At 43.8% G+C, this 26,161-nt stretch overlaps 1 protein-coding gene across 3 annotated transcripts in view; it reads left to right on the top strand.

The window, feature by feature from the left end:
• The window catches only part of SCML2 (Scm polycomb group protein like 2), a 107,333-nt gene that overhangs the window by 24,191 nt on the left and 56,981 nt on the right, over nucleotides 1–26,161 (top strand). For 2 of the 3 annotated variants that reach the window (XR_005777603.1, XM_040424748.1), the window contains exons 2-5: nucleotides 5,180–5,295; nucleotides 10,965–11,035; nucleotides 13,330–13,564; nucleotides 17,389–17,477. Coding sequence is in view for 2 of the 3 variants with exons in the window: in XM_040424748.1 (XP_040280682.1) it covers nucleotides 5,268–5,295; nucleotides 10,965–11,035; nucleotides 13,330–13,564; nucleotides 17,389–17,477 (423 nt within the window). In the remaining variant the exon portion in view is untranslated. Of the gene's footprint in view, nucleotides 1–5,179; nucleotides 5,296–10,964; nucleotides 11,036–13,329; nucleotides 13,565–17,388; nucleotides 17,478–26,161 lie in introns of those variants that run through there. The other variant, XM_040424749.1, reaches the window with a different exon arrangement.

Here is a 26,161-nt window from a genome sequence, read left to right as displayed (position 1 = left end):
GATAAATTGTCTAGTGAGGTGGAAAAAGTGTCTTAAATTATTAATAAGTGTGACGCATGGGGTGTACACCAAAATTCTGGCAAATTTAGTTAATTTTAGTTAAAGGTGTTCCATGAAAAAATATTCTACAATTTTCAAACCAGGACCTAGATCTGAATACTTTTGTAATTGCATTTAGTTAAAAATGTAGTATAGCCAGTGAGCTATTCGGTGAAATCTGTCTGTATAGCGCCACCTCCTGTTTACTCTTTTTCTAATTTCTCTGTCCACCCCACTGAGGTGGATGCACATGCTAAGTTCTATCCTTCAGCTGCATCAGAAAGAACACGTTCCTGAGCTGCCAGCTTGAAATAAGGAGCAATGAATGGGCAGAGCTCTTGATCTATGTGAGATAGCTTTGTTAGCAAGATGTTTGCATGTACTATAACTATATGATGTATCATTTTCATTTTTACATCATCATTAATTGCTTGTTTTTGGCCTATCTTGGTAACCAGTTCAGTTGCCGGGTGCTCATGAAGAGGATATGTAGATCTTTTTGCACCACGTGCAGCCGATGCTTAAAGGGGTTTTCTGACTTCAGTAAATAGCATTTTTTATGTAGAGAAAGTTAATACCAGACACTTACTAATGTATTGTTATTATTCATTTTGCCTCCTTTGCTGGCTGGATTCATATTTCCATCACATTACACACTGCTTGTTTCCATGGTTATGACCACCCTGCAGTCTATCAGTGGTGGCCGTGCTTGTGGTCTGCATCACAGGCACTGTGGCCATATGGTCATGTGAACGAGCCCTTCGTGTTTTACTGTCTCATTTCAGTGCTGACTTTACAGCTACACTGCTCAGTATTGCTGAAAAATGTCCTCCATGCTAAAGCACAGGTATTTGAGAGATAGTGATAGGACCTACCTATGGGAGACATCATTTTTCTCTGCTCAGATATATAAAAATTTCTTATATTTGCTTTTTCTATTGATTTATGCAAAGTACGTTGAAAAGACAGTGACCATTTAAACTTAGCAGTTGTTATCTTGCACAGCTTCAAGCGGTGTATATTGTAGCATGTTTCCATCACTACTAGTTGTAATTACTAGTGTCATTTTTATTTCACATTGTGTAGCTTTACAAGTGGGAATACTCCTTATGGCTCACACTTGAAGCTTTGGTTTTCATCTTCAGTACTTTTATTCTCGAAGGATCCAACTTCAATAGGTTTAAAAAGTCAGTTTCAATGCCTTGGCTCAGATCCACACATGACATGTCGACCAGGCATTGAATTTGTTAAAGATGTATGGTAGAAGGCCTAAAGAATCACAAACATATGAGAAAGTTAATACACCTAACTAACTCAGAAGTGGCTTCAAAGGAGTGATTGGTTTGATGTGAAATGTGATCACAAGCAGAAATCCCCTGATCCTCGAGCAACTGACACTTAAAAGTAAGATGTAAATACAGTGCAGGAAAAAGGATGATTCTTGCTTCACTAATGTATTCACATATTGTCATGTGTCTCTGTAGTATAATATTTGGTTTCTCTTAGGCTCTAGCTGTGAGCACTTCTTTGATGCTACTTCCACTCTTACACTCATTTACGGAAAAAATTAATGCAGGGGGCGGATCGCATGCCAGGAAGGAGATAGATGAGCAGGAAGAAGATCGGCTCGGGGGGGGGGGGGGGCACACAGAGGGGCACCATGTACTTAGAGCGGCACAGATGGGGGGGTGGGCATGAGGAACACTATCGGCTTTCAGGCTCTGATCTGCAGAGCGCAGATCAGCGCCTGAAACGGGCATTTTAACACTGCCGCGATCCGATTGGTTAGTCTGTGCAATCGGATCGATTGGCCCCTTGCTGGCATTACTAGACTGTATGCTGTCCGTGACAGCAGCAGGACAGGGGCAGAAGCTTTAATCCAAGCGCTTTGCAGCGCTTGGATTAAAGAGCTGGCTTGACGTCTATACACGTGGTAGCTGCACGGGGTATGTGCAGCTATCACGTATATACAGTGGGGGAAATAATTATTTGACCCCTCACTGATTTTGTAAGTTTGTCCAATGACAAAGAAATGAAAAGTCTCAGAACAGTATCATTTCAATGGTAGGTTTATTGTAACAGTGGCAGATAGCACATCAAAAGGAAAATCGAAAAAATAACTTTAAATAAAAGATAGCAACTGATTTGCATTTCATTGAGTGAAATAAGTATTTGAACCCTCTAACAAAAAAAGACTTAATACTTGGTGGAAAAACCCTTGTTTGCAAGCACAGAGGTCAAACGTTTCTTGTAATTGATGACCAAGTTTGCGCACATTTTAGGAGGAATGTTGGTCCACTCCTCTTTGCAGATCATCTCTAAATCCCTAAAGTTTCGAGGCTGTCTCTGTGCAACTCTGAGCTTGAGCTCCCTCCATAGGTTTTCGATTGGATTAAGGTCCGGAGACTGACTAGGCCACTCCATGACCTTAATGTGCTTCTTCTTGAGCCACTCCTTTGTTGCCTTTGCTGTATGTTTTGGGTCATTGTCGTGCTGGAACACCCATCCACGACCCATTTTCAGTTTCCTGGCAGAGGGAAGGAGGTTGTCGCTCAGGATTTCACGATACATGGCTCCGTCCATTTTCCCGTTTATGCGAATAAGTTGTCCTGTGCCCTTAGCAGAAAAACACCCCCAAAGCAAAATGTTTCCACCCCCATGCTTGACGGTGGGGACGGTGTTTTGGGGGTCATAGGCAGCATTTTTCTTCCTCCAAACACAGCGAGTTGAGTTAATGCCAAAGAGCTCTATTTTGGTCTCATCAGACCACAGCACCTTCTCCCAGTCACTCTCTGAATCATTCAGGTGTTCATTGGCAAACTTCAGACGGGCCTGCACATGTGCCTTCCTGAGCAGGGGGACCTTGCGAGCCCTGCAGGATTTTAATCCATTGCGGTGTAATGTGTTTCCAATGGTTTTCTTGGTGACTGTGGTCCCTGCTAATTTGAGGTCATTAACTAACTCCTCCCGTGTAGTTCTAGGATGCTTTTTCACCTTTCTCAGAACCATTGACACCCCACGAGGTGAGATCTTGCGTGGAGCCCCAGAGCGAGGTCGATTGATGGTCATTTTGTGCTCCTTCCATTTTCGAACAATCGCACCAACAGTTGTCACCTTCTCTCCCAGCTTCTTGCTAATGGTTTTGTAGCCCATTCCAGCCTTGTGCAGGTCTACAATTTTGTCTCTGACATCCTTGGACAGCTCTTTGGTCTTTCCCATGTTGGAGAGTTTGGAGTCTGCTTGATTGATTGATTCTGTGGACAGGTGTCTTTTATACAGGTGACTAGTTAAGACAGGTGTCCTTAATGAGGGTGACTAATTGAGTAGAAGTGTCTAACCACTCTGTGGGAGCCAGAACTCTTAATGGTTGGTAGGGGTTCAAATACTTATTTAACTCAATGAAATGCAAATCAGTTGCTATCTTTTATTTAAAGTTATTTTTTCGATTTTCCTTTTGATGTGCTATCTGCCACTGTTACAATAAACCTACCATTGAAATGATACTGTTCTGAGACTTCATTTCTTTGTCATTGGACAAACTTACAAAATCAGTGAGGGGTCAAATAATTATTTCCCCCACTGTATACAGATTGCAGTCGTGAAGAGGTTAAAAGGGTTTTCTGAGATTCTGAGGCCAACCATCTAATGCAGGGATGGCCAACCTGCGGCTCTCCAGCTGTTGCAAAACTACAGCTCCCAGCATGCCCACACTGCCTACATCTATTAGCCTACAGCAGGGCATGGTGGGAGTTGTAGTTTTACAGCAGCTGGAGAGCCTCAGGTTGGCCATCCCTGATCTAATGTGTATAGGAAGAGGGGTGCACCTAGCCTTTCTGCTGCCTGACGTGAAAACTGAAATGGTGCCCCTCCCTCCCCAATGCCAATTTCTTAACCTAACCCCTTCCCTTCAGCCCATGGCCCTTTAGCTGCCCCTCTCTTGCCCCTACCTGGTGGTGCCTGAGGCGATCACCTCGACCTGGCCTCCTTAGTGGTGCACCCCTGTATAGGAATCTTTTGGTTTTTCTTTACACACAGAAAACCATCAGGCCACTTGCAGGTAGTGTGTTTTAGCAGTTGAATCCCTAGGTACTATGATCTGTATGGTTGCTTAGTGTCCCACCAACCATACTTTCCCTATTGATTAGACACTGGATGTTGAGAGATGCAAGTACACGCTGGGTGGTGCAGGCAACCGTACGACTCCCAGCGAATGTTGTGCACATTAGAATAGGACCTGGGCATGTAACTGTACTGCTACCCAGAGTCAGATCGGCCTGGTGGAACACTTATAAGGTATATATATATATACTGCTGTTCCACAATACTTTAACCGGCAAATCCTCACATTTAACGGGAATGTGTCATCAGAAAATGAACTATTGTTTAAATTGCATTTTTTAAAGAATTTTTGGTGTACTACTACGTGGTTTTAACTGTCAGATAAAAATTTTGGTGATACATTTCCTTTAAACCACAGGAGACTCTGCATTGCCTGGAGTTTTTTCATGCAAGCTTGTGGTGGGAGAATTGAGCTGGCAAGCCTTTGAGATCCTTTCCACCAGTGAGGCTGAGGTAGATGATCAACGTGATCCTGCTCCTTTTGAGCAAATGTTTGGTTTTGTGTTTTATTATAAATGGTATCATTTTTCCGTAAAGAAGTGAAAGCAAAATGTAATCCAGCAAAGTTGATGATTCTTTGTGACCTTGGCGCGTCATACACTGTCTCATTGTTGTGTACATGCAGCTTGGTGCCATGAAGCAGCAGAATGTGTAGTATTTCCCATAACTGAAACGAAACCAACCCCCACAAGTGCAGCGACAGCCATGTGTTGTTTGGGAAGGAACTATCACCTATTTGTAAAAGGTGGTTTTAACAGGAATTGTCAGGACTGATAGGGCATTGACTTATTTCAGCAGTCTGTGGTCTGTGGTTCACAACACACAAGTGGTTGCTGGTATCTCATGGCTTATCTTATAGCAAATAAAGTAACAGTTATGCCATACAGACTATTTATGAGCCAGAAACCAGACAGAGACCAGGATGGGTGCATTAAAATGAGTATGTCTGGAGTAAGCAAAGTGATTCTCCTGTAATGACTTGATTATGTTCAGTTTAATTACACATTCCTTTTTTCCCTAGGAAGCCACAACAGTGAGAGAAGAGGGGGCCATTAAAACATAAAACAGCTTCTTCCCGGAACAGCTTTGTTTGAAGAACGTCTTTCACTATGAAGACCACAACAAAAAGAACAAAAGGTAGATTCCTCACTTGCTCATCCTAGGTTTTAGTCTTGTTATTTTATAGTTTGAGATTTTTTATCTGTAGTTTATGGAACATATAGTGGTCCCCGTTCATGTCTATGCATCTTTGGACAAGTCAGATTATGTTGGCTGATACTGCTTGCAGCTCTTCAACAGTGATGCTGCAGAATAAAAAATGTCCTGCTTTTTCCTACAAGATGGGGGAACATGCCAAACCTCACAGAACTTACAGGGGTTATGGTAACCGCGTTCCCTAGACTTGTCCACATGCGATTCTTATCTGTGGGTAAATTTAAAACAGAAAGTGTCCGCTAACAATCCACATCCCCTATCCCCTGGATGAACTCAAGGAAAGCATCACAAACAGTATCAGCCAACATAATCCGACCTGCCCAAAGAGGCATATAGGTGAACGGGGACCGCTTTCAGCATCTTTTGTAACTTGTGGGTAATAAAAAAAAAAAACATAATCCACTTGCTCGTTCATCTTGTCATACTATCGCTGAAGGTGGGCTACTTTTTCATCGGCCACCCTGTACTAAAGGTGCTTTTAAATGGACTGATAATCGGGCCATTTTATTGGGGATGAACTTTTGTGGAAATACTCGTTTCCGATAAATGTTTTGTGTAAAAGGTACCGTTCGTTCACCCAGTGATCCTGTCCTTCGTCTTGCACCAAAAATAATTGTTTCTGTGCAGCAGATCGTGCTCTGTAAGCAACAGTCTGCTGCCGAGGAACAATGATTTTCTATGTGGACAGTGGAAGTGGTTGCTGCATGTAAGCCTACCTTCACATCTGCGTATTTCTTTAACTATATATTAATTGGGTCTGGCAGACATTCCGTTCACATCTGGCTGACAAGCGGAGAACCCACCGGACACAAACCGATGCATGCTGCGGTTTGTGTATGGACAATCCTCCACTTTCCTCCACTTGCCTGCTGGAACAGGCTAAGGGAACACTGCTACCGCAGATGTGAAGGTACCCTGAATGCAGTTTCATCTCTGCTGACGATCAGGCAATTATCAAGAATGTTTAGCTTGTTCCCAATAATTGTCTGATATATCTGTTCTTGTAAAACGACCTTTAGGGGCTGTTTTACACGAGCGGATCTCGTGCGTGTCATCCGCAGCGTGAATGAGAGCCAAGCCCCGCACTAGACAGCAGAGACAGAGCATTAACATGATTGATAATGCTCTGTGCCTCTCTGTGACCTTTTTACTACAAAATCACAATGAGATAAAGTTGTCATTGTGATTTTGTAGTAAAAAGATCACAGAGAGGCACAGAGCATTATCAATCATGTTAAAGGGAACCTGTTACCGGGATTTTGGGTATAGAGCTGAGGACATGGGCTGCTAGATGGCCGCTAGCACATCCGCAATACCCAGTCCCCATAGCTCTGTGTGCTTTTATTGTGTAAAAAAAAACGATTTGATACATACAGTGGGATGCGAAAGTTTGGGCAACCTTGTTAATCGTCATGATTTTCCTGTATAAATCATTGGTTGTTACGATAAAAAATGTCAGTTAAATATATCATATAGGAGACACACACAGTGATATTTGAGAAGTGAAATGAAGTTTATTGGATTTACAGAAAGTGTGCTATAATTGTTTAAACAAAATTAGGCAGGTGCATAAATTTGGGCACCACAAAAAAGAAATGAAATCAATATTTAGTAGATCCTCCTTTTGCAGAAATTACAGCCTCTAAACGCTTCCTGTAGGTTCCAATGAGAGTCTGGATTCTGGTTGAAGGTATTTTGGACCATTCCTCTTTACAAAACATCTTTAGTTCATTCAGGTTTGATGGCTTCCGAGCATGGTCAGCTCTCTTTAAGTCACACCACAGATTTTCAATGATATTCAGGTCTGGGGACTGAGATGGCCATTCCAGAACGTTGTACTTGTTCCTCTGCATAAATGCCTTAGTGGATTTTGAGCAGTGTTTAGGGTCGTTGTCTTGTTGAAAGATCCAGCCCCGGCGCAGCTTCAGCTTTGTCACTGATTCCTGGACATTGGTCTCCAGAATCTGCTGATACTGAGTGGAATCCATGCGTCCCTCAACTTTGACAAGATTCCCAGTCCCTGCACTGGCCACACAGCCCCACAGCGCGATGGAACCACCACCATATTTTACTGTAGGTAGCAGGTGTTTTTCTTGGAATGCTGTGTTCTTTTTCCTCCATGCATAACGCCCCTTGTTATGGCCAAATAACTCAATTTTAGTTTCATCAGTCCACAGCACCTTATTCCAAAATGAAGCTGGCTTGTCCAAATGTGCTTTAGTCCACCTCAAGCGGCACTTTTAGTTCTGTGGACGGAGAAAAGGCTTCCTCTGCATCACTCTCGCATACAGCATCTCCTTGTGTAAAGTGCGCCGAATGGTTGAACGATGCACAGTGACTCCATCTGCAGCAAGATCATGTTGTAGGTCTTTGGTGCTGGTCTGTGGGTTGACTCTGACTGTTCTCACCATTCGTCGCTTCTGTCTATCCGAGATTTTTCTTGGTCTGCCACTTCGAGCCTTAACTTGAACTGAGCCTGTGGTCTTCCATTTCCTCAATATGTTCCTAACTGTGGAAACAGACGGCTGAAATCTCTGAGACAGCTTTCTGTATCCTTCCCCTAAACCATGATGGTGAACAATCTTTGTCTTCAGGTCATTTGAGAGTTGTTTTGAGACCCCCATGTTGCTACTCTTCAGAGGGAAACTTACAAATGACCCCCTTAAATACTCTCTCTCATAATTGGATTCACCTGTGTATGTAGGTCAGGGGTCACTGAGCTTACCAAGCCAATTTGAGTTCCAATAATTAGTTCTAAAGGTTTTAGAATCAATAAAATGACAACAGTGCCCAAATTTATGCACCTGCCTAATTTTGTTTAAACAATTATAGCACACTTTCTGTAAATCCAATAAACTTCATTTCACTTTTCAAATATCACTGTGTGTGTCTCCTATATGATATATTTAACTGACATTTTTTATCATAACAACCAACGATTTAGGCAGGAAAATCATGACGATTTACAAGGTTACCCAAACTATCGCATCCCACTGTATGCAAATTAACCTGAGATAAGTCCTGTCCCTAGATCATCTCAGGGACAGGACTCATCTCAGGTTAGTTTGCATATGTATCAAATCGTTTTTTTTGACAGGTTCCCTTTAATGCTCCGTATTTCTGCTGTCCAGTGCGGGTCTTGGCTCTCATTCATGCTGCGGATGACACGCATGGGATCCGCTCGTGTGAAGGCCCTTAGGCCTCTTTCACACGGGCGTCATGTTTTTGGCCCGGATAAGATGCGGGTACGTTGCAGGAAAATGCACGATTTTTCCGCACGAGTGCAAAACATTGTAATGCGTTTTGCACGCGCGTGAGAAAAATCGGCATGTTTGGTACCCAGACCCGAACTTCTTCACAGAAGATTGTTGTGTAGATTGTATTATTTTCCCTTATAACATGGTTATAAGGGAAAATAATAGCATTCTTAATACAGAATGCATAGTACAATAGGGCTGGAGGGGTTAAAAAAATAAATAAAAAAAATGTAACTCACCTTAATCCACTTGTTCGCGCAGGCCGGCTTCTCTTCCTTCTTCTTCTTTGAGGAATAGGACCTTCGATGACGTTACTGCGCTCATAACATGGTCCATCACCATGGTGATGGATCATGTGATGAGCGCAGTGACGTCATCAAACGTCCTTTTCCTGTGCACAGCAAAGATGAAGACAGAAGAGAAGCCGGGCTGATGAGGCATGTTTTGTTTTACATTATTGGATAGCGCAATGCATGTGCGTCGCTTCTCTGGGAAAGCTATGCGACCAATATGTACCATAAGAAGAAGGCAGGCTGGCGGAGGCAGTGTGATAGTCTCGACAATACTTTGCTGGCAAATCTTGGGTCGTGAAATTTATGTGTCGATGTTATTTTGATACATACGACTTGCCTAAACGTTGTTTCAGACCAAGTACACCCCTTCATGGAAATGGTATTTCCTAATGGCAGTGGTCAGTTGAGTTGTTGCCCTCCATTCATTTCTATAAGAACACCAAAAATAGCCAAGCAGCGCGCTCAGCTATTTTTAAGCCCTATCTAAATGAATGGAGGGCAGCCACTCTTGTTTTCTTCGTTCTAGAGATAGGTGTGGGACCCATCGGTGGAACCCTTACCTATCTGACATTGGTGGCATAGCCTACCGATATGCTGCCAGTATTCCAGGTGACAACCCCTTTAAATCATTTACCTCTGCTGTTCTATTTCATTAAAAGGGTTTTCTGAGACTTTACAACTGATGACCTGTATCAGTCATCTGTATCTGATCGGTGGGGGTCCATCACTCGGGACCGCCACCGATCAGCTGCTTGAGAAGGCAGCAGTGCTCCTGTGTGCACTGCTGACTTTTCCGTGCTCACCAAGCACAGTGCCATTACATTGTATAGCAGCTGTGCTTGGTATGGCAACTCAGCCCCATTAACTTCAATGGGGCTTAGCTGCCCATGTGACCAATGAATGTGATGTCACTCGGCCTAGGGCAGTGGTGGCGAACCTATCTCATGGGTGCCATAGGCGGCACTCAGAGCCCTCTGTGTGGGCACCTGCACCCTGGAAAAAGTCTATGGTGTACCAATATGCCTTAGACTTCTCCTGCCATTCATCAGTGCAGGGCGCACTATGAACAGCACAGGCAGCGCATTGAATGTAGGCAGGCTATTATAGCTAAATGATAAAGTAAATGGAAGATATACTATATTGGACTGTAGTATTCAGGTTAGATTGTCATGTTGGCACTTTGCGATAAAGAAGTGTGTTTTGGGTTGCAGTTTGGGCACTCGGTCTCAAAAGGCTTCGCCATCACTGGCCTAGGGTAAGCTGCAAGAAGGCAGTGGTGCTACTGCGAGCGCCGGTGCCTTCTCAAACAGCTGATTAGAGGGGGTCCCAGGTGTTGGACCCCATGTATCAGATACCGAGGACCTATTTAGAGTAGAAACATCTCAGAAAACCCCTTTAATGTAACGAAATGTTGCAAATATAATTTCTGTGAATTGCTGTACATGTATTTATTCTGAACATATAGCCTGTTATCCATGGTAACGAGAACTATTTAAATCCGGTCCTATTCGGACTGATTGTGTTAGACTTAAATGGGTTTTCTCATCTCAGACAATAAGGGCATATCGCTAGGATATGCCCCCATTGTCTTATAGGTGTGGGTCCCACCGCTGGTACCCACACCTATATCGAGAACGGAGTTCCAAAAGTGAAGGAGAGTGCACTGCGCATGCGCAGCCGCCCTCCATTCATTTCTATGGGGCCACCGAAAATAGTAGAGCGCTGGCTCGGCTATTGCCATCTGCCCCATAGAAATGAATGGGAGCATTGGCCACGCATTGCGAGGCATGCTCCCATTCACTTCTATGGGAGAGGCGGGGATTAGCTCTTGGTGGTGGATGGACTCCGGGAAATCTAGGGTCCTCCAGCCACAGCGCTCCCTGCTTCGTTCTCGATATAGGTGCAGGTCCCACCGCTGGGACCTACACCTATCAGACAATGGGGGAATATCCTAGCGATATGCCCCCATTGTCTGAGATGGGAAAACCCCTTAAAGGTGGTGTTTTATGATCATGTCTGCTAAACATGTGTTCATTTTCAGAAATGTTTAACTGGGATGAATACTTAAAGGAAACTGGTTCGGCTGGTGCACCTTCTCACTACTTCAGACAGGTACGCTGTTATCCCAGTGACTTAAATTCTCCTGGATTACCGTGTGTTGTGAATAGGTCTATGAATACATATAAATGTAGTATTGTCTTATTTTATATGATGAGGTTAAAGAGGTTCAACCAAGATGGAAAAAAATAAATTTTAATTAAAAATGTCAATCACCTTTTAAAAGTTCTGTTATTTCATTGCTGTGGCACCCGCATGTCATTTACAATCCATGCTGGACCAGAAGTGATGTGACAGCTGCAGCCAATCATTGAGCTCATTGGTCACTTTGCAAAAATGGCACGTGACCGCTGGCCTTCTGAAGTTGCACACCTGACCACCTAGGCCACTGGTCGCATGAATGGGAGCAGAACATAATCACTCCTGGTATGAAGGAGGTAGGAGCCAAGGCACTGGACCTTCAAAAGTGATGATCTTTTAATAAATTGCTGGGTCAATTAAAAAAGGTGACCCAGCGTTTTTCCTCCTTCATACACCATAAAACTGGTGACATATTCCATTTAAAGGGAACCTGTCACCAGGATTTTGTGTATAGAGCTGAGGACATGGGTTGCTAGATGGCCGCTAGCACATCCGCAATACCCAGTCCCCATAGCTCTGTGTGCTTTTATTGTGCAAAAAAAAAATGATTTGATACATATGCAAATTAACATAAAAGAGTCATATCTTACTTGCGTGACCAGAGAAGAGTCATATTTTCAAGCTCTGACTCATCTCAGGTTAATTTGCATATGTATCAAATCTTTTTTTTTTTACACAATAAAAGCACACAGAGCTATGGGGACTGGATATTGCGGATGTGCTCGCGGCCATCTAGCAACCCATGTCCTCAGCTCTATACACAAAATCCAGGTGACAGGTTCCCTTTAAGGAAAATACCTTTTCTTATTGACAGTGTATTTTTATTATCTGCTAAACCCACCAAATTAGTAATGTGTGTATAGACTTTTTATTAGACCCTCCGCTTATTTGGTTGCTCTCCAGAGAGAAAATCACTGAAATATAGTGGCCAATATGGGGGAGCTGCTCAGACCCCAAACACTGTAGCGTGTTTTTCATTGGGGGAGCAGTCCCACCGCATGTGGACCGCAGCAAATGATCATCCCCAGCAAAAAATGCGTACAATGGAGGATGCCGGCGCGGTCCACATGCACCACAAAGGCATCCTACACAAAACAGAGCATTGTGCGGATGAAAATATAATTATATATAAATCACAGAAAAAAAATGTACCAAACGGATATGCCACTGCTAGTCATACAAGCAGATATTAAAAGCTGAGACTTTTGACAATATATTCCTGTCAGGAACATATCGGAGCCCATCATGCACCACGTCACGGTCTCTCAGCATGGCAAGGGTCCTACCACTACGCTAACTATGGTGTGAACACGGCCTGAAGGTGATGAAATCCAGCTCACAGCCAAGCTTCCACACAACCGCATAGCGGGACAGCCAGTGCAATGTGAACAAAGCAAGACTGTAAGCCTCACCGATATCAGACCGTGTGATGGAGGTTACCAGGTGCAAAGGAGTGTTTAATGCCAGGTAAAGGCACATTCAATACATAAGGAACAAAATCCTGCTATGCAGTTGTGTGGAAGCTTGGCTGTGAGCTGGATTTCATCACCTTCAGACCGTGTTCACACCATAGTTAGCGTAGTGGTAGGACCCTTGCCATGCTGAGAGACCGTGACGTGGAGCATGAGGGGCTCCGATGTGTTCCTGACAGGAATATATTGGCAACAGTCTCAGCTTTTAATATCTGCTTGTATGACTAGCCAGTATAGTCAGTGGCATATCCTTTTGGTGCATTTTTTTCCTGTGATTTATATGCTGCTCTCCAAAGAGAGCCTAAAATAATTTTAAATGTGAGGGGGTGGGCACAACGTCCAGCAGTACGATTCTTCTCCTTATTTTTAGCAGGGCTACCACTGATCAAAACTTTTGACATATCATTATAATATGTTATAGGTTTCCTTAAAAAAAAAGGGACTCATCAGCAGCTTATGAGTATTTGATATCCCTAAATTTCTGTCTCATTCATGGATTCATTACTGATAAGTAAAATGCATGCAACATTTTAAGTACAGTGTATCTGAATTAAAGGCATCTGTCACAAGATAGAATGCCCTACTAAAGTGGAGATAGTGTGCCTGAAAACGGATTAGCCCTCCCTTGAGCCCCTTTGAACAGTCAGTGGAATGCCATTGTTTTATGCTGCTTTAAATTTACCTGTTCACTTTTGTTGCCGTTTGAACCAGGATTTTATATTATGTTCTTTGTAGTCTAGGATCCCACCCAGTAATGAATTTAAAATTGGCATGAAAGTGGAAGCTCATGACCCTCGAAATGTTACCTCCGTTTGTATAGCCACTGTTGTTGGAATCTCTGGAGCTCGCCTGCGCTTACGGCTGGATGGCAGTGATGATAAAAATGACTTCTGGAGGCTGGTGGACTCCTCCGACATCCAGCAAATCGGTACATGCGAGAAAACGGGAGATATGCTGCAGCCACCCTTGGGTAAGAGAATAGGTTTTGGTCTGTGCAGTATACTCTAGAAGAATTATAAATTGTGACAACCTCACAGTGGTTGGAGTGAAAATGGTGACCTCTCACAGTCACTGGCCTCAAGTAGCACTTCCTTGCCACTGAAAAGTACTACGGATAATAGCAAAGAAGCAGGGTAGCGAGGCTGTCAATCACACAGCAACTTATTGTGACTCATAGCTAGTTTGTGAAGAACTGTACTAATTGACGCTACCTTTAATACCTTTAGACTTAAAGGGAGTCTTTCACCTAAAATGACCATCATAGAGCACTAACCCCATTATCTGCATTATGCTACTACTGTCCGTCGCTTATTTAAAAAAATATATATACTTTTATTCAATATGTAAATTAGGTTCTGAAGGTGCCCAGGGGCTGCGTTAAAGCGGCCGGTGCCCAGGCCCCTCGTTGCTTTTCATATGAAACCCCTATAGGCAGAGGCACAAGGACTGCTAGATGTACGGGCCGGCACATGCGCATTAAACGCTCTTGTGCCTCTGCCCATAATGGGGAGTGAAGTGCGCAGGCGCAGCAAATCTTGTGCACGGCGCTGGCGCTGGATTTCTGAAGAACCTAGGGTAAAAGGGGAGGGGTTTCATATGAATAGCGACGAGGGGCCTGGGCACCGGCCGCTTGCATGCTGCCCCTGGGAACCTTCAGGACCTAATTTACATATTGAATAAAAGAGTTTTTTTGCGAAAATAAGCGACGGACAGCTATACAGTAAGTAGCATTCCAATATGGGGACTATAATGCTGATCATGGGGTTAGTGTTCTATAATGGTCAGTTTAGGGGAAAGACTCCCTTTAAAAAAGACCTCAGACAGTGGCTGACTTGCAGTGAGGTTCATGCTAAGGCTACTTTCACATCTGCGCTTTCCCTTTCCGGTATTGAGATCCGTCATAGGATTTCATTAGCGGGGGAAAACGCTTATGTTTTGTCCCTATTCATTGTCAATGGGGACAAAACTGAACTGAACGAAATGGAGTGCTCCAGAATGCTTTCCGTTACGTTTGGTTGCGTCTCCATCGCGGTCAGAATAATGCTGCAAGCATCTTTTTTCTGTCCGCGATGTGGTGCAGAGCCATGTAAGTCAGTGGTGGCGGATCCGTTTTCTCTGACACAATAGAAAACTGATCTTTCCCCCAATGACTTTCAATGGTGTTGATGACGGATCTATCATGGCTATTTTAAAGATAATACAACTGGATCCGTTCATAACGAATGCAGACGGTTGTATTATATTGACGAAAGCGTTTTTCCTGATCCATGACGAATCTAGCAAAAACCCTGGTGTGAAAGTAGCCTTACCAGGTCCCCTCTGCTAGGTTCCAGTTACAATTGCTCCTTAGCTGTCTCTGCAGCTCTTCAATACTCTGGCATCAACATGCTGTTGACGGGATCCATATTACTGCTTCAGCCAATCACTGGCTACCAGAGCCAGAACCTAGTGGTGGGGACCAGGTAAGTATAAATCCCACCGTGGTTCAGCTACCCTCTGAGGTCTTTTGAAGTTTTGGATAACTCCTTTAAGTTGGTGCTGATTGATGTCAGAGAAAGTGAATGATGGGAGTTTAGCAAAACTAGTGTTTCAAATGTGCCTTAATCTACTTAAAGGGGTTTTCCAAGTGTTATTTTTTTTACTGTTGCCCTATTCTCTGGATGGTTCTATTAATTATTTCACCCCAGAGCCTCTACAGTTGTCAGCACAATATGTGTAAATCACCACATTGGGCCTCAAAATGCACATGGTGATTTATTATTTTTTTTTACTCCTGAGCCATGTGGTATCTCCAGGCAAAAGATTAGAGCCGGTTTTTCTAAAATCAGGAAGCACAGCATAATAATAAGACTGGTTTCACATTGCGTTTTTCCCATCCATTTAACGTATACGTTAAACGGAGGCCTCAGACTGATGCCATTGTAAAAATAAAAATCTAACATTTTTATTTTTTAACCAGAGTCTGCAGGATACAAGAACATGGTGTCACAGACAGGGAGAAAAAAAACTCCCTGGCTGTGACGCTCTGCGCTGCGATTGGACAGCGCTACAGCCAGGGAGAAGGAGACGCCCACAGAGAAAGACTGTGTCTCCTCCCCATTGCTCCGATGCTCAGTATTAGCATACTGAGCTCAAAATTTGCGGGGGGCCATAACGGGGCGTAGGAGCGCTAATTTAAAAAGACAGGCAGGGTGGCAGCACAGCGGGGGGTACCCCGCAGGTACAGATATTTATTTCACTTACTACAAACCCATGAAAGGTCCTCTTAAAGGCTACTTTCACACTCACGTTTTGGCTTTCCGTTTGTGAGATTCGTCATGGGCTCTCACAAGCGGTCTAAAACTGATCAGTTTTGCCCTAATGCATTCTGAATGGAAAAGGATCAGAATGCATCAGTTTGCCTCTGATCAGTCACCATTCCGCTCTGGAGGCGGACACCAAAACGCTGCCTGACACATGTCCGAATTGCAAAATTAGGCTCTGTCAGGAATGTAAGAACTAGCTCTGTCTGGAAGAGGTTTAAATCCACAATACCTGATCATACACAACAGAATGAACAGTTTCTTCCGATTAAGGGCCCATTCATACAAGTTTAAGTACTCAGAAGCAATACAGGCTTTACAAGCCGGTGCCCGTGCATTGCAGGACGCTATTTGTGGTCCGCAGCACGGGCATGGACCCCTTACAGTCATGTGAATGGACTCTAAGGGCTGTTTCACACGAGCGAGTCCATTGTGGGATTCGCGCTCCGTGTGTGAGTGTGATCCTCCTCTCTGGACTTGCAGGAGCGCACGGCATTATCATGATTTATAATGCTATGTGTCTCTGCTTGGCATTTTTTCCACAAAATCATAGTGTCATAAAGCTGTCAGTATGATTCTGTAGAAATAAGGTCAAGCAGAGACACATTGCATTATACATCATGATAATGCCCTGCGCTCCTGCAAGTCCAGAGCAGAGGATCTCACACGGAGCGAGATTCCCGCAATGGACTCGCTCGTGTGAAATAGCCCTAATGCACGTGGCCAGCTTAAAGGGGTTCTGCACTTTGTTTAAACTGATGATCTATCCTCTGGATAGATCATCAGCTTCTGATTGGCGGGGGTCTGACACCCTGGACCCCCCGCCGATCAGCTGTTTGAGAAGGCAGCGGCGCTCCAGCAGTGCCGTGGCCTTCTCAATGTTTACCGCAGGCCCAGTGACGTCACGACTTGTATCAACTGACCTGGACGGGGCTAAGCTCTGTTCACTTGAATGGAACTTGGCCCCACCCAGGTCAGTTGATACTAGTCGTGACATCATTGGGCCTGCGGTAAACAGTGAGAAGGCAGCGGCGCTTCTCAAACAGCTGATCGGCGGGGGTCCCGGGTGTCGGACCCCCGCCGATCAGAAGCTGATGAGCTATCCAGAGGATAGATCATCAGTTTAAACAAAGTGCAGAACCCCTTTAAATATGTTTGTGCTTCATTGATGGAAAAGGAGAAATAATACCTACCTTCACTCTACCCATGGTGAAGCATTTAGCAATGGTGGACATCCATTTATAGATATAAAGAGAGGGTATGGGAGAGAGATATGAAGCGATTACATGCATGCAGCATTTATTCATGACAACACCTTTTAGAAATCAGCTCAATTATGGTAATTATTATATATATAAAATGTTAAAATTGTAATGTTAAAGAAAATCAGAATGAAAAAAATACGCCTTATGAAAATATGTTTAAATCTACTATACATGTTTAGCTAAATTCTTGAATTCTTGGAGTGATATTTTCATTTCACCATCGATAGGATTCCGGATGAATGCCTCTTCCTGGCCAATGTTCCTATTGAGAACACTAAATGGGGCAGAAATGGCACCAATCTTATACTTTAAAAAGGTAGGAAATGAAATTTTCTATTCTTGAGAATTATATTGTCAGAAACAATTGTGCACGTGCAACAGAAGATACAATACAAAGTTCTAGATTAAAGAGTAACTAAACTTTTATAATTTTTAATATGTTGTCCCTAATCTCCTAAAAAAAATTCTAATATACTTTATTAATTTTCTATTTTTACTATACTTTTACATCCCTAAAGCGTACCATTCAGTGTGCGCTTAAAACTCAGATCTCTGTACACCGCTGACAGCTCAGTGATGTACAGAGTACTCATTTTATGAATGGGCAGCAGCAGTGCAGGGAGTATGGGCATGAGTGGACATAGATGCTGCTGCCCGTGCTCCCTGGACAATTACTAACTCCTGGCGTAGCACATGGGTACCCTGTACCCATGTACTATGCCAGGATTAGTTGAGCGGAGTGGGCTCCTGCTTCTGCCTGCTCCGCTAAGCTAAGAGAACTGCATTACAGCTCTCTTAGCTTAGCGGTGTACAGAGATGTGAGTTTTAAGTGCACACTGAATGGTGTGCTTTAGGGATGTAAAAATAGAAAATTAATATATAGATTTTTTTTTTTGGGAGGATTAGGGACATCATATTAAAAATGATTATAAAATTTTAGTTACTCTTAAAGAACAAATATTAAAGGTCAGATATGTGGAGCAAAGTCTAAACTATGAAAGTGATAGTTGCTGTGTCTGTAAACAGGTGGGAGAGAAAGTTGGTGGGATGTCTTCTCTTTTACAGTCATGCTGATAATCCATCCATCCATCGTGTATACCGGTAACCAGTGGCGTAACTAGAGTGTTATGGGCCCCAGTGCAAACTTTGGATTGGGTCCCCCCCCCCCTTTATTTATACTAAATGGCGGCAATTTTTTTTTTTTACACTAAACCCATGGCTACACTCAACCAGTTTTAACTAATAAAATCTGGTCCTACCTCATCCAGGGTGTCGCTGGCGTTGGCATGATGTCCACTGGATCCAAAACAAGGTCCCTGTGGTGATAGAGAAAAAAAGAATAATCACATAAGGACTGCCCCTGTGAAACCACCAGCAGGGGGTGCTGTGCTGGCCTGTAAGACTGAGCCATGCCAATGTATAGAGCAGGGTAATCTAGGACATTTCCCCTAAGTGCTACCACACAGTACTAATGCCCACATTGTGGCCCTTCACAGTAATTAAGCCCACCTTGTGGCCCCTTCACAAAAGTTATGTCCTCCTTTGGGCCCTTCACAGCAGTTATACCCACCTTTTTGTTCCTGTCAGTTGTTATGCCCACTTTTGTGCCCCCTCATGGTAGTTATACAAGATATGTTCCCCCCTCACAGTAGTTATACAAGATATTTGCCCCTCTCACAGTAGTAATGCCCAGATACAGTGGATAAAAAAATGTCAGGTTTCTGTGCTGTAAAAAAAAATGAGACAAAAATAAATCATTTCAGAACTTTTTCCACCTTTAATGTGACCTATAAACTGTACCACTCAATTGAAAAACAAACTGAAATCTTTTAGGTGGAGGGAAGGAAACAAACAAAAAAATATAATGTGGTCGCATAAGTGTGCACACCCTCTTATAACGGGATGTAGCTGTGTTCAGAATTAAGCAATCACATTCAAAATCATGTTAAATAGGAGTCAGCATACACCTGCCATCATTTAAAGTGCCTCTGGTTAACCCCAAATAAAGTTCAGCTGCTCTAGTTGGTCTTTAGAAAAATTTTCTTAGTCGCATCCCACAGCAAAAGCCATGGTCCACAGAGAGCTTCCAAAGCATCAGAGGGATCTCATTGTTAAAAGGTATCAGTCAGGAGAAGGGTACAAAAGAATTTCCAAGGCATTAGATATACCATGGAACACAGTGAAGACAGTCATCATGAAGTTGAGAAAATATGGCACAACAGTGACATTACCAAGAACTGGACGTCCCTCCAAAATTGATGAAAAGACGAGAAGAAAACTGGTCTGGGAGGCTACCAAGAGGCCTACAGCAACATTAAAGGAGCTGCAGGAATATCTGGCAAGTAATGGCTGTGTGGTACATGTGATAACAATCTCCCGTATTCTTCATATGTCTGGGCTATGGGGTAGAGTGGCAAGACAAAAGCCTTTTCTTACAAAGAAAAACATCCAAGCCAGGCTGCATTTTGCAAAAACACATCTGAAGTCTCCCAAAAGCATGTGGGAAAAGGTGTTATGGTCTGATGAAACCAAGGTTGAACTTTTTGGCCATAATTCCAAAAGATATGTTTGGCGCAAAAACAACACTGCACATCACCAAAAGAACACCATACCCACAGTGAAGCACGGTGGTGGCAGCATCATGCTTTGGGGCTGTTTTTCTTCAGCTGGAACTGGGGCCTTAGTTAAGCTAGAGGGAATTATGAACAGTTCCAAATACCAGTCAATATTGGCACAAAACCTTCAGGCTTCTGCTAGAAAGCTGAACATGAAGAGGAACTTCATCTTTCAGCATGACAACGACCCAAAGCATACATCCAAATCAACAAAGGAATGGCTTCACCAGAAGAAGATTAAAGTTTTGGAATGGCCCAGCCAGAGCCCAGACCTGAATCTGATTGAAAATCTGTGGGGTGATCTGAAGAGGGCTGTGCACAGGAGATGCCCTTGCAATCTGACAGATTTGGAGTGTTTTTGCAAAGTCAAAATGTGCCATCCTATTAGACTCATACCCAAAAAGACTGCGTGCTGTAATAAAATCAAAAGGTTCTTCAACAAAGTATTAGTTTAACCTCCTCCCGACCGCCTAACGCAGGGATGCGTCCTGCGGGCGGCCGGGTAATTCCTCGTTGACGCATTGGCGCGTCATCTCGCGAGACGCGAGATTTCCTGTGAACGCACGCACACAGGAGCGCGCGTTCACAGGATCGGAAGATAAACGACCTAAACTACAGAGTGCCAGCGGCGATCATTCGCTGGCAGGCTGTAGATGCGATTTTTTTTTTTTAACCCCTGAAAGGTATATCAGACGCTGTTTTGTTAACGGCGTCTGATTTACCTGCTACCTGGTCCTCTGGTGCTCCCTTTTGCTTGGATCGACCACCAGAGGACACAGGCAGCTCTGTAAGTAGCACCAAGCACCACACTACACTACATCCCCCCCCCACCTGTCACTTATTAACCCCTGATTACCCCATATAGACTCCCTGATCACCCCCCTGTAAGGCTCCATTCAGACGTCCGTATGTGTTTTAAACACAGACACCGCGGATCCGCAAAACACGGACACCGGCAATGTGCTTTCCGCATTTTGCGAGAACTATATAGAAAATGCCTTTTCTTGTCCGCAATTGCGGACAAGAATAGGAACATGTTCTATAGGCTCTACAAAAAACGCAGTGTTTCGCCTGATCAGGCCTGATCTTGTGCGCAACCTTGCGTTCAGTCCGCCCCACCGCAGTGCCAGAATAATTTTTTTTTTATGATCACTGCAAAAACACCGTAAAATCGCTGCGGCGCTGAGTATAGATCACTTTTGAGGGGCATGGCGTGTTCATAGAAGATTTTTTTTTTTTTGCCACAAGTTAGCGGAAATTATGTTTTTTTGTTTTTTCTTACAAAGTCCTCATATTCCACTAACTTGTGACAAAAAATAAACCTCACATGAACTCACCATACCCCTCACGGAATCCAAATGCGTAAAATTTTTTAGACATTTATATTCCAGACTTCTTCTCATGCTTTAGGGCCCCTAAAATGCCAGGGCAGTATAAATACCCCACAAGTGACACCCATTTTAGAAAGAAGACACCCTAAGGTATTCGTGAGGGGTATGGTGAGTTCATGTTAAATTTTATTTTTGTCACAAGTTAGTGGAATATGGGACTTTGTAAGAAGAAAAAAAATATCATTTTCCGCTAACTTGTGACAAAAAATGAAAACCTTCCATGAACTCACTATGCCCATCAGCGAATACCTTAGGGTGTCTATTTTCGAAATGGGTCATTTGTGGGGTGTTTCTACTGTCTGGGCATTGTAGAACCTCAGGAAACATGACCGTGCTCAGAAAGTCAAAGTGCGTAAATTCACATTTTTGCACCATAGTTTGTAAACGCTATGACTTTTACCCAAACGAATAAATATACACTTATTGCATTTTTTTTTTATCAAAGACATGTAGAACAATAAATTTAGAGAGAAATTTATATAGAAATGTAGTTTTATTTTTATTTTTTAACAGAAAGTGAAAAATGTAATTTTTTTGCAAAAATTTCGGTCAATTTTGATTAATATAAAAAAAAAAAGTAAAAATGTCAGCAGCAATGAAATACCACCAAATGAAAGCTCTATTAGTGAGAAGAAAAGGAGGTAAAATTCATTTGGGTGGTAAGTTGTATGACCGAGCAATAAACCGTTGAAGTAGTGTAGTGCAGAATTGTAAAAAGTGGTCTGGTCATTAAGGGGGTTTAAGCTAGGGGAGCTGAGGTGGTTTAAAGGGTGTGCACACTTATGCAACCATATTATTTTATTTTTATATTTTTCTTCCTCTGCCTAAAAGATTTCAGTTTGTTTTTCAATTGAGTTGTACAGTTTAGGCTACTTTCACACTAGCGTTCGGAGCGGGTCCGTCTGATGTTTCATCAGACGGATCCGCTCCTATAATGCAGACGTTTGCATCTGTTCAGAAAGGATCCGTCTGCATTATAACTTAGAAAAATTTCTAAGTGTGAAAGTAGCCTGAACGGATCCGGTCCAGACTTTACATTGAAAGTAATGGGGGCGGATCCGTTTTGAAGATTGAGCCATATAGTGTCATCTTCAAACGGATCCGTCCCCATTGACTTACATTATAAGTCTGGACGGATCCGCTTGCCTCCGCACGGCCAGCGCACACCCGAACGCTGCCCATGCAGCGTTCAGGTGTCCGCTCGCTGAGCGGAGGCTGAATGCTGGCAGACTGATGCATTCTCAGCGGATCCGCCTCCACTGAGAATGCATTAGGGCTGGACGGCTGCGTTCGGTGCTGCTTGGGAGCCCCTTCAACGGAGCTCACGAGCGGACACCTGAACGCAGGTGTGAAAGTAGCCCTTATAGGTCACATTAAAGGTGGAAAAAGTTCTGAAGTTCATTTTTTTACATCACAGAAACCTGACATTTTAACAGGGGTGTGTAGACTTTTTATATCCACTGTATGTGCCCCCTTACAGTAGTAATGCCCAGATATGTGCCCCCTCACAGTAGATATGCCCAGATATGTGCCCCCTCACAGTAGTTATGCCAGATATGTGCCCTCTTACAGTGGCTATGGTCAGATATGTGCCCCCCTCACATTAGTTATGCTAGATTATGCCCCCCCTCACAGTAGTTATGCCTTCATATGTGCCCCCTCGTAGTTATGCCCACATAGGTGCCTTCTCACAGTAGTTATGCCCACATATGTGCTCCCTGCTTCACTTTGGAAACAACAGCCCGGCATTGACAAGAACTGCCGGGTGAGTACGCGCGCCCACCCTTGCCTCTGCGCCCGGGGCGCATATTATACATGTTTGAAGAGTGCTCTGACGGGCCCGGCATTGTCACTGACTTCATGCCGGGCCCCCGTCACAGTGCTCCCATTGTATGTGAGGCAGCGGGCCCCCTGCCAGTCGCCGTCGTACCCTCTGCGACCGCGATCGTTACGCCTCTGCCGGTAACTATTTTCAGTATTCTAGTTCCATGGTAAAACACAAGTCTTACTTCTTTACTTTTTGAAGTAGATGATAATTTGTCTGTATGTAAGATGGAAAATAACCTTACCAATGAGCATGATAACTGGAATTCCTAAATGAATGAATTAATTCCTTTTGGCTGTTTTTAGAAGCATCAAAATACATTTGAAATGAAATAATTATCTGAACAGATTTTTTTGCCCGGTTGGATGTGGGCCAGTTTACTTCAATGGGTCCGCAAAAGAAGTGGACAGAACACTGTGTGCCATCCACATCCGTATGTCTGTTCTGCGACCCTGCAAAAAAATTGTGGGGCTATATACTTTTACGGACAAGGATAGGACAGGAGGGTAGGACGTTCCGTTCCACAAAATGCAGAACCCACACAGCAGGTATCCGTGTATTGCGGACCTGCGATTTGCAGACCGCAAAAACAGCCCATAAGCTTTCTATGAAGTTGATGGCATACATTTACATCCACCTCAGCAACATTCATTTTCCCTTTCAGGACACAACCTGTTTTTATTTTTTCATTTTTTTCCCTCGCCTTCCAAGCCATATGAGGACTTTATTTTTGCAGGGCATGTGTTTTTTTTTAATGGTACCATTTATTTACCATAGCTTGTATTGGAAAGTTGGAAAAAAATTGCAATTCCACCAGGTTGTTTTGGGTTTTGCTTTTACAATGTTCACTATGCTGTAAAAATTCATGACAACCTTGTTCTGCAGGTCAGTGTGATTACATCAATACCAAATAACAGTGCCATCCACAGACCCCCCCCCACCCCCTAACAGTGCCATCCCCAGACCCCCCCCCCACCCCATAACAGTGCCATCCACAGACCCCCCACCCCATAACAGTGTAATCCACAGACCCCCCATTGCCGCTCCAGTACAGTTATAAAATGTGTAATTTAATTAATATTGATTCATGCTGCCCCCTCTGTAGTATAACATTCAATATATCCTACTTACAGGGCTACTGATATCGTAATGCAGGCCGGCCGGGCAGACGAGCGGCAGAGTGACTGACTGACGTCAACTGCCTGCGCCGCCTACTTTATGAATTTCCCTTTCAGGACACAACCTGTTTTTATTTTTTCATTTTTTTCCCTCGCCTTCCAAGCCATATGAGGACTTTATTTTTGCAGGGCATGTGTTTTTTTTTTTAATGGTACCATTTATTTACCATAGCTTGTATTGGAAAGTTGGAAAAAAATTGCAATTCCACCAGGGTGTTTTGGGTTTTGCTTTTACAATGTTCACTATGCTGTAAAAATTCATGACAACCTTGTTCTGCAGGTCAGTGTGATTACATCAATACCAAATTTGTCGTTTTTATGTTTTTTACTACTTTTCTGACACCCATAGCTTTTTTTTTTTTATGTTTCTGTCTACAGAGCTGTTTCAGAGCTTGTTTTTGCAGGGTGAGCTTTAGTTTTTACTGGTACCTTTTTGGAGTAGGCTATTTTCACACTAGCGGCAGGACGGATCCGACAAGCTGTTCATCCTGTCGTATCCGTCCTGCCGCTATTTCGCCGTGCCGCTGCACCGCCACTCCATCCCCATTGACAATAATGGGGACGGGGGCGGAGCTCCGGCGCAGCACAGCAGTGCACGACGACAGGCCGCCGGACTAAAAGTACTGCATGTCCAGAAGCCCCATATTGCCTCAAATCATCGGCCAGCAGACCCATATTGCCCCAGATTAGCCCACCGCAGCCCCATATTGCCTCATGTTTTATAAAATAAAAAAACACTTCCATCTCCTGCTCTGGACGCCGCCGCTCCTCACCTCCGGCGTTCCTCCTGCGCTTCCTGTCGTCAGCTGTGATGTAACCTGACGCGCACAGCGTGAGGTAACAGAGCGCCCTAACGCTTTGCGCAGCCACAGCACAGCCGACAGCAGAGGACCAGGAAGCGGTGAGTACAGAGCCTTCACCGCTTCCCGGTCCTCTGGTACTAATGAGCGCTTCCATAATAGAAGCGCTCATTGGTATTCGCCCCATAAGACACAGGGGCATTAGAATGTGTCTTAGGCCCCTTTCACACGGGCGAGTATTCCGCGCGGATGCGATGCGTGAGTTGAACACATTGCACCCGCACTGAATCCTGACCCATTCATTTCTATGGGGCTGTGCACACGAGCGGTGATTTTCATGCATCACTTGTTCGTTGCGTGAAAATCGCAGCATGCTCCTCTTTGTGCGTTTTTCACGTAACGCAGGCCCCATAGAAATGAATGGGGTTGCGTGAAAATCGCAAGCATCCGCAAGTAAGTGCGGATGCGGTGCGATTTTCACGCACTGTTGCTAGGTGACGATCGGGATGGGAACCCAATCATTATTATTTCCCCTTATAACATGGTTATAAGTAGAGGTGGGACGAATCCGAATCCGAATTTTTTCCGAAACCGAAAAGGTTCTCGAATATATAGAATCTTTCGAATCTCGAATCCTACGAATCCTGTACATAATTGTGTGAACGCACGGTGTAAGAAACAAAGTCAGACCGCGTCAGTTTGTCTGAACCTCCACCTCCCAGTCACGGTCGCACCCTATATGACAGCGATGACCCCTGCTATGACCCCTGCTCCTATCACTACAGAACATACAGGGTAATACAGCGCCACATACCTCTTACATCCAGTGACGTCTCCTTTGATGTAGATGTTCTCTTTTCTCATCTTCTCCTTTCAGACCTTCAGACCAGACACCATTTTTCGGCCATTTTTCGTCTCTGCAGTTTGACAAAAAATAATCTTAGTTTACTACTTTTCCATCATCCTCCCATCTTCTGGACAAATCATCCTAACACCCCCAATACTGTTCCGCTGTGCTCCCCAATACTATACTGCAGAAACAGATAATACCCCTGATAATACTAGTACCACACAGAGCCACCCATATAAAATACCCCTTCTTTGTGGCCTCAGTAAATGCCCCCATAGTGCCCCCCAATAATGTGCCAATAAGAAGTGGCCCCACAGTGCCACCCAATAATGTGCCAGTAA

Source organism: Bufo bufo, chromosome 3 (assembly GCF_905171765.1).
Source record: "Bufo bufo chromosome 3, aBufBuf1.1, whole genome shotgun sequence".
In the NCBI taxonomy this organism is placed as follows: domain Eukaryota; kingdom Metazoa; phylum Chordata; class Amphibia; order Anura; family Bufonidae; genus Bufo; species Bufo bufo.
Note: the sequence above shows the minus strand (reverse complement) of the source record. Positions and strands in the feature narration are given on the sequence as shown.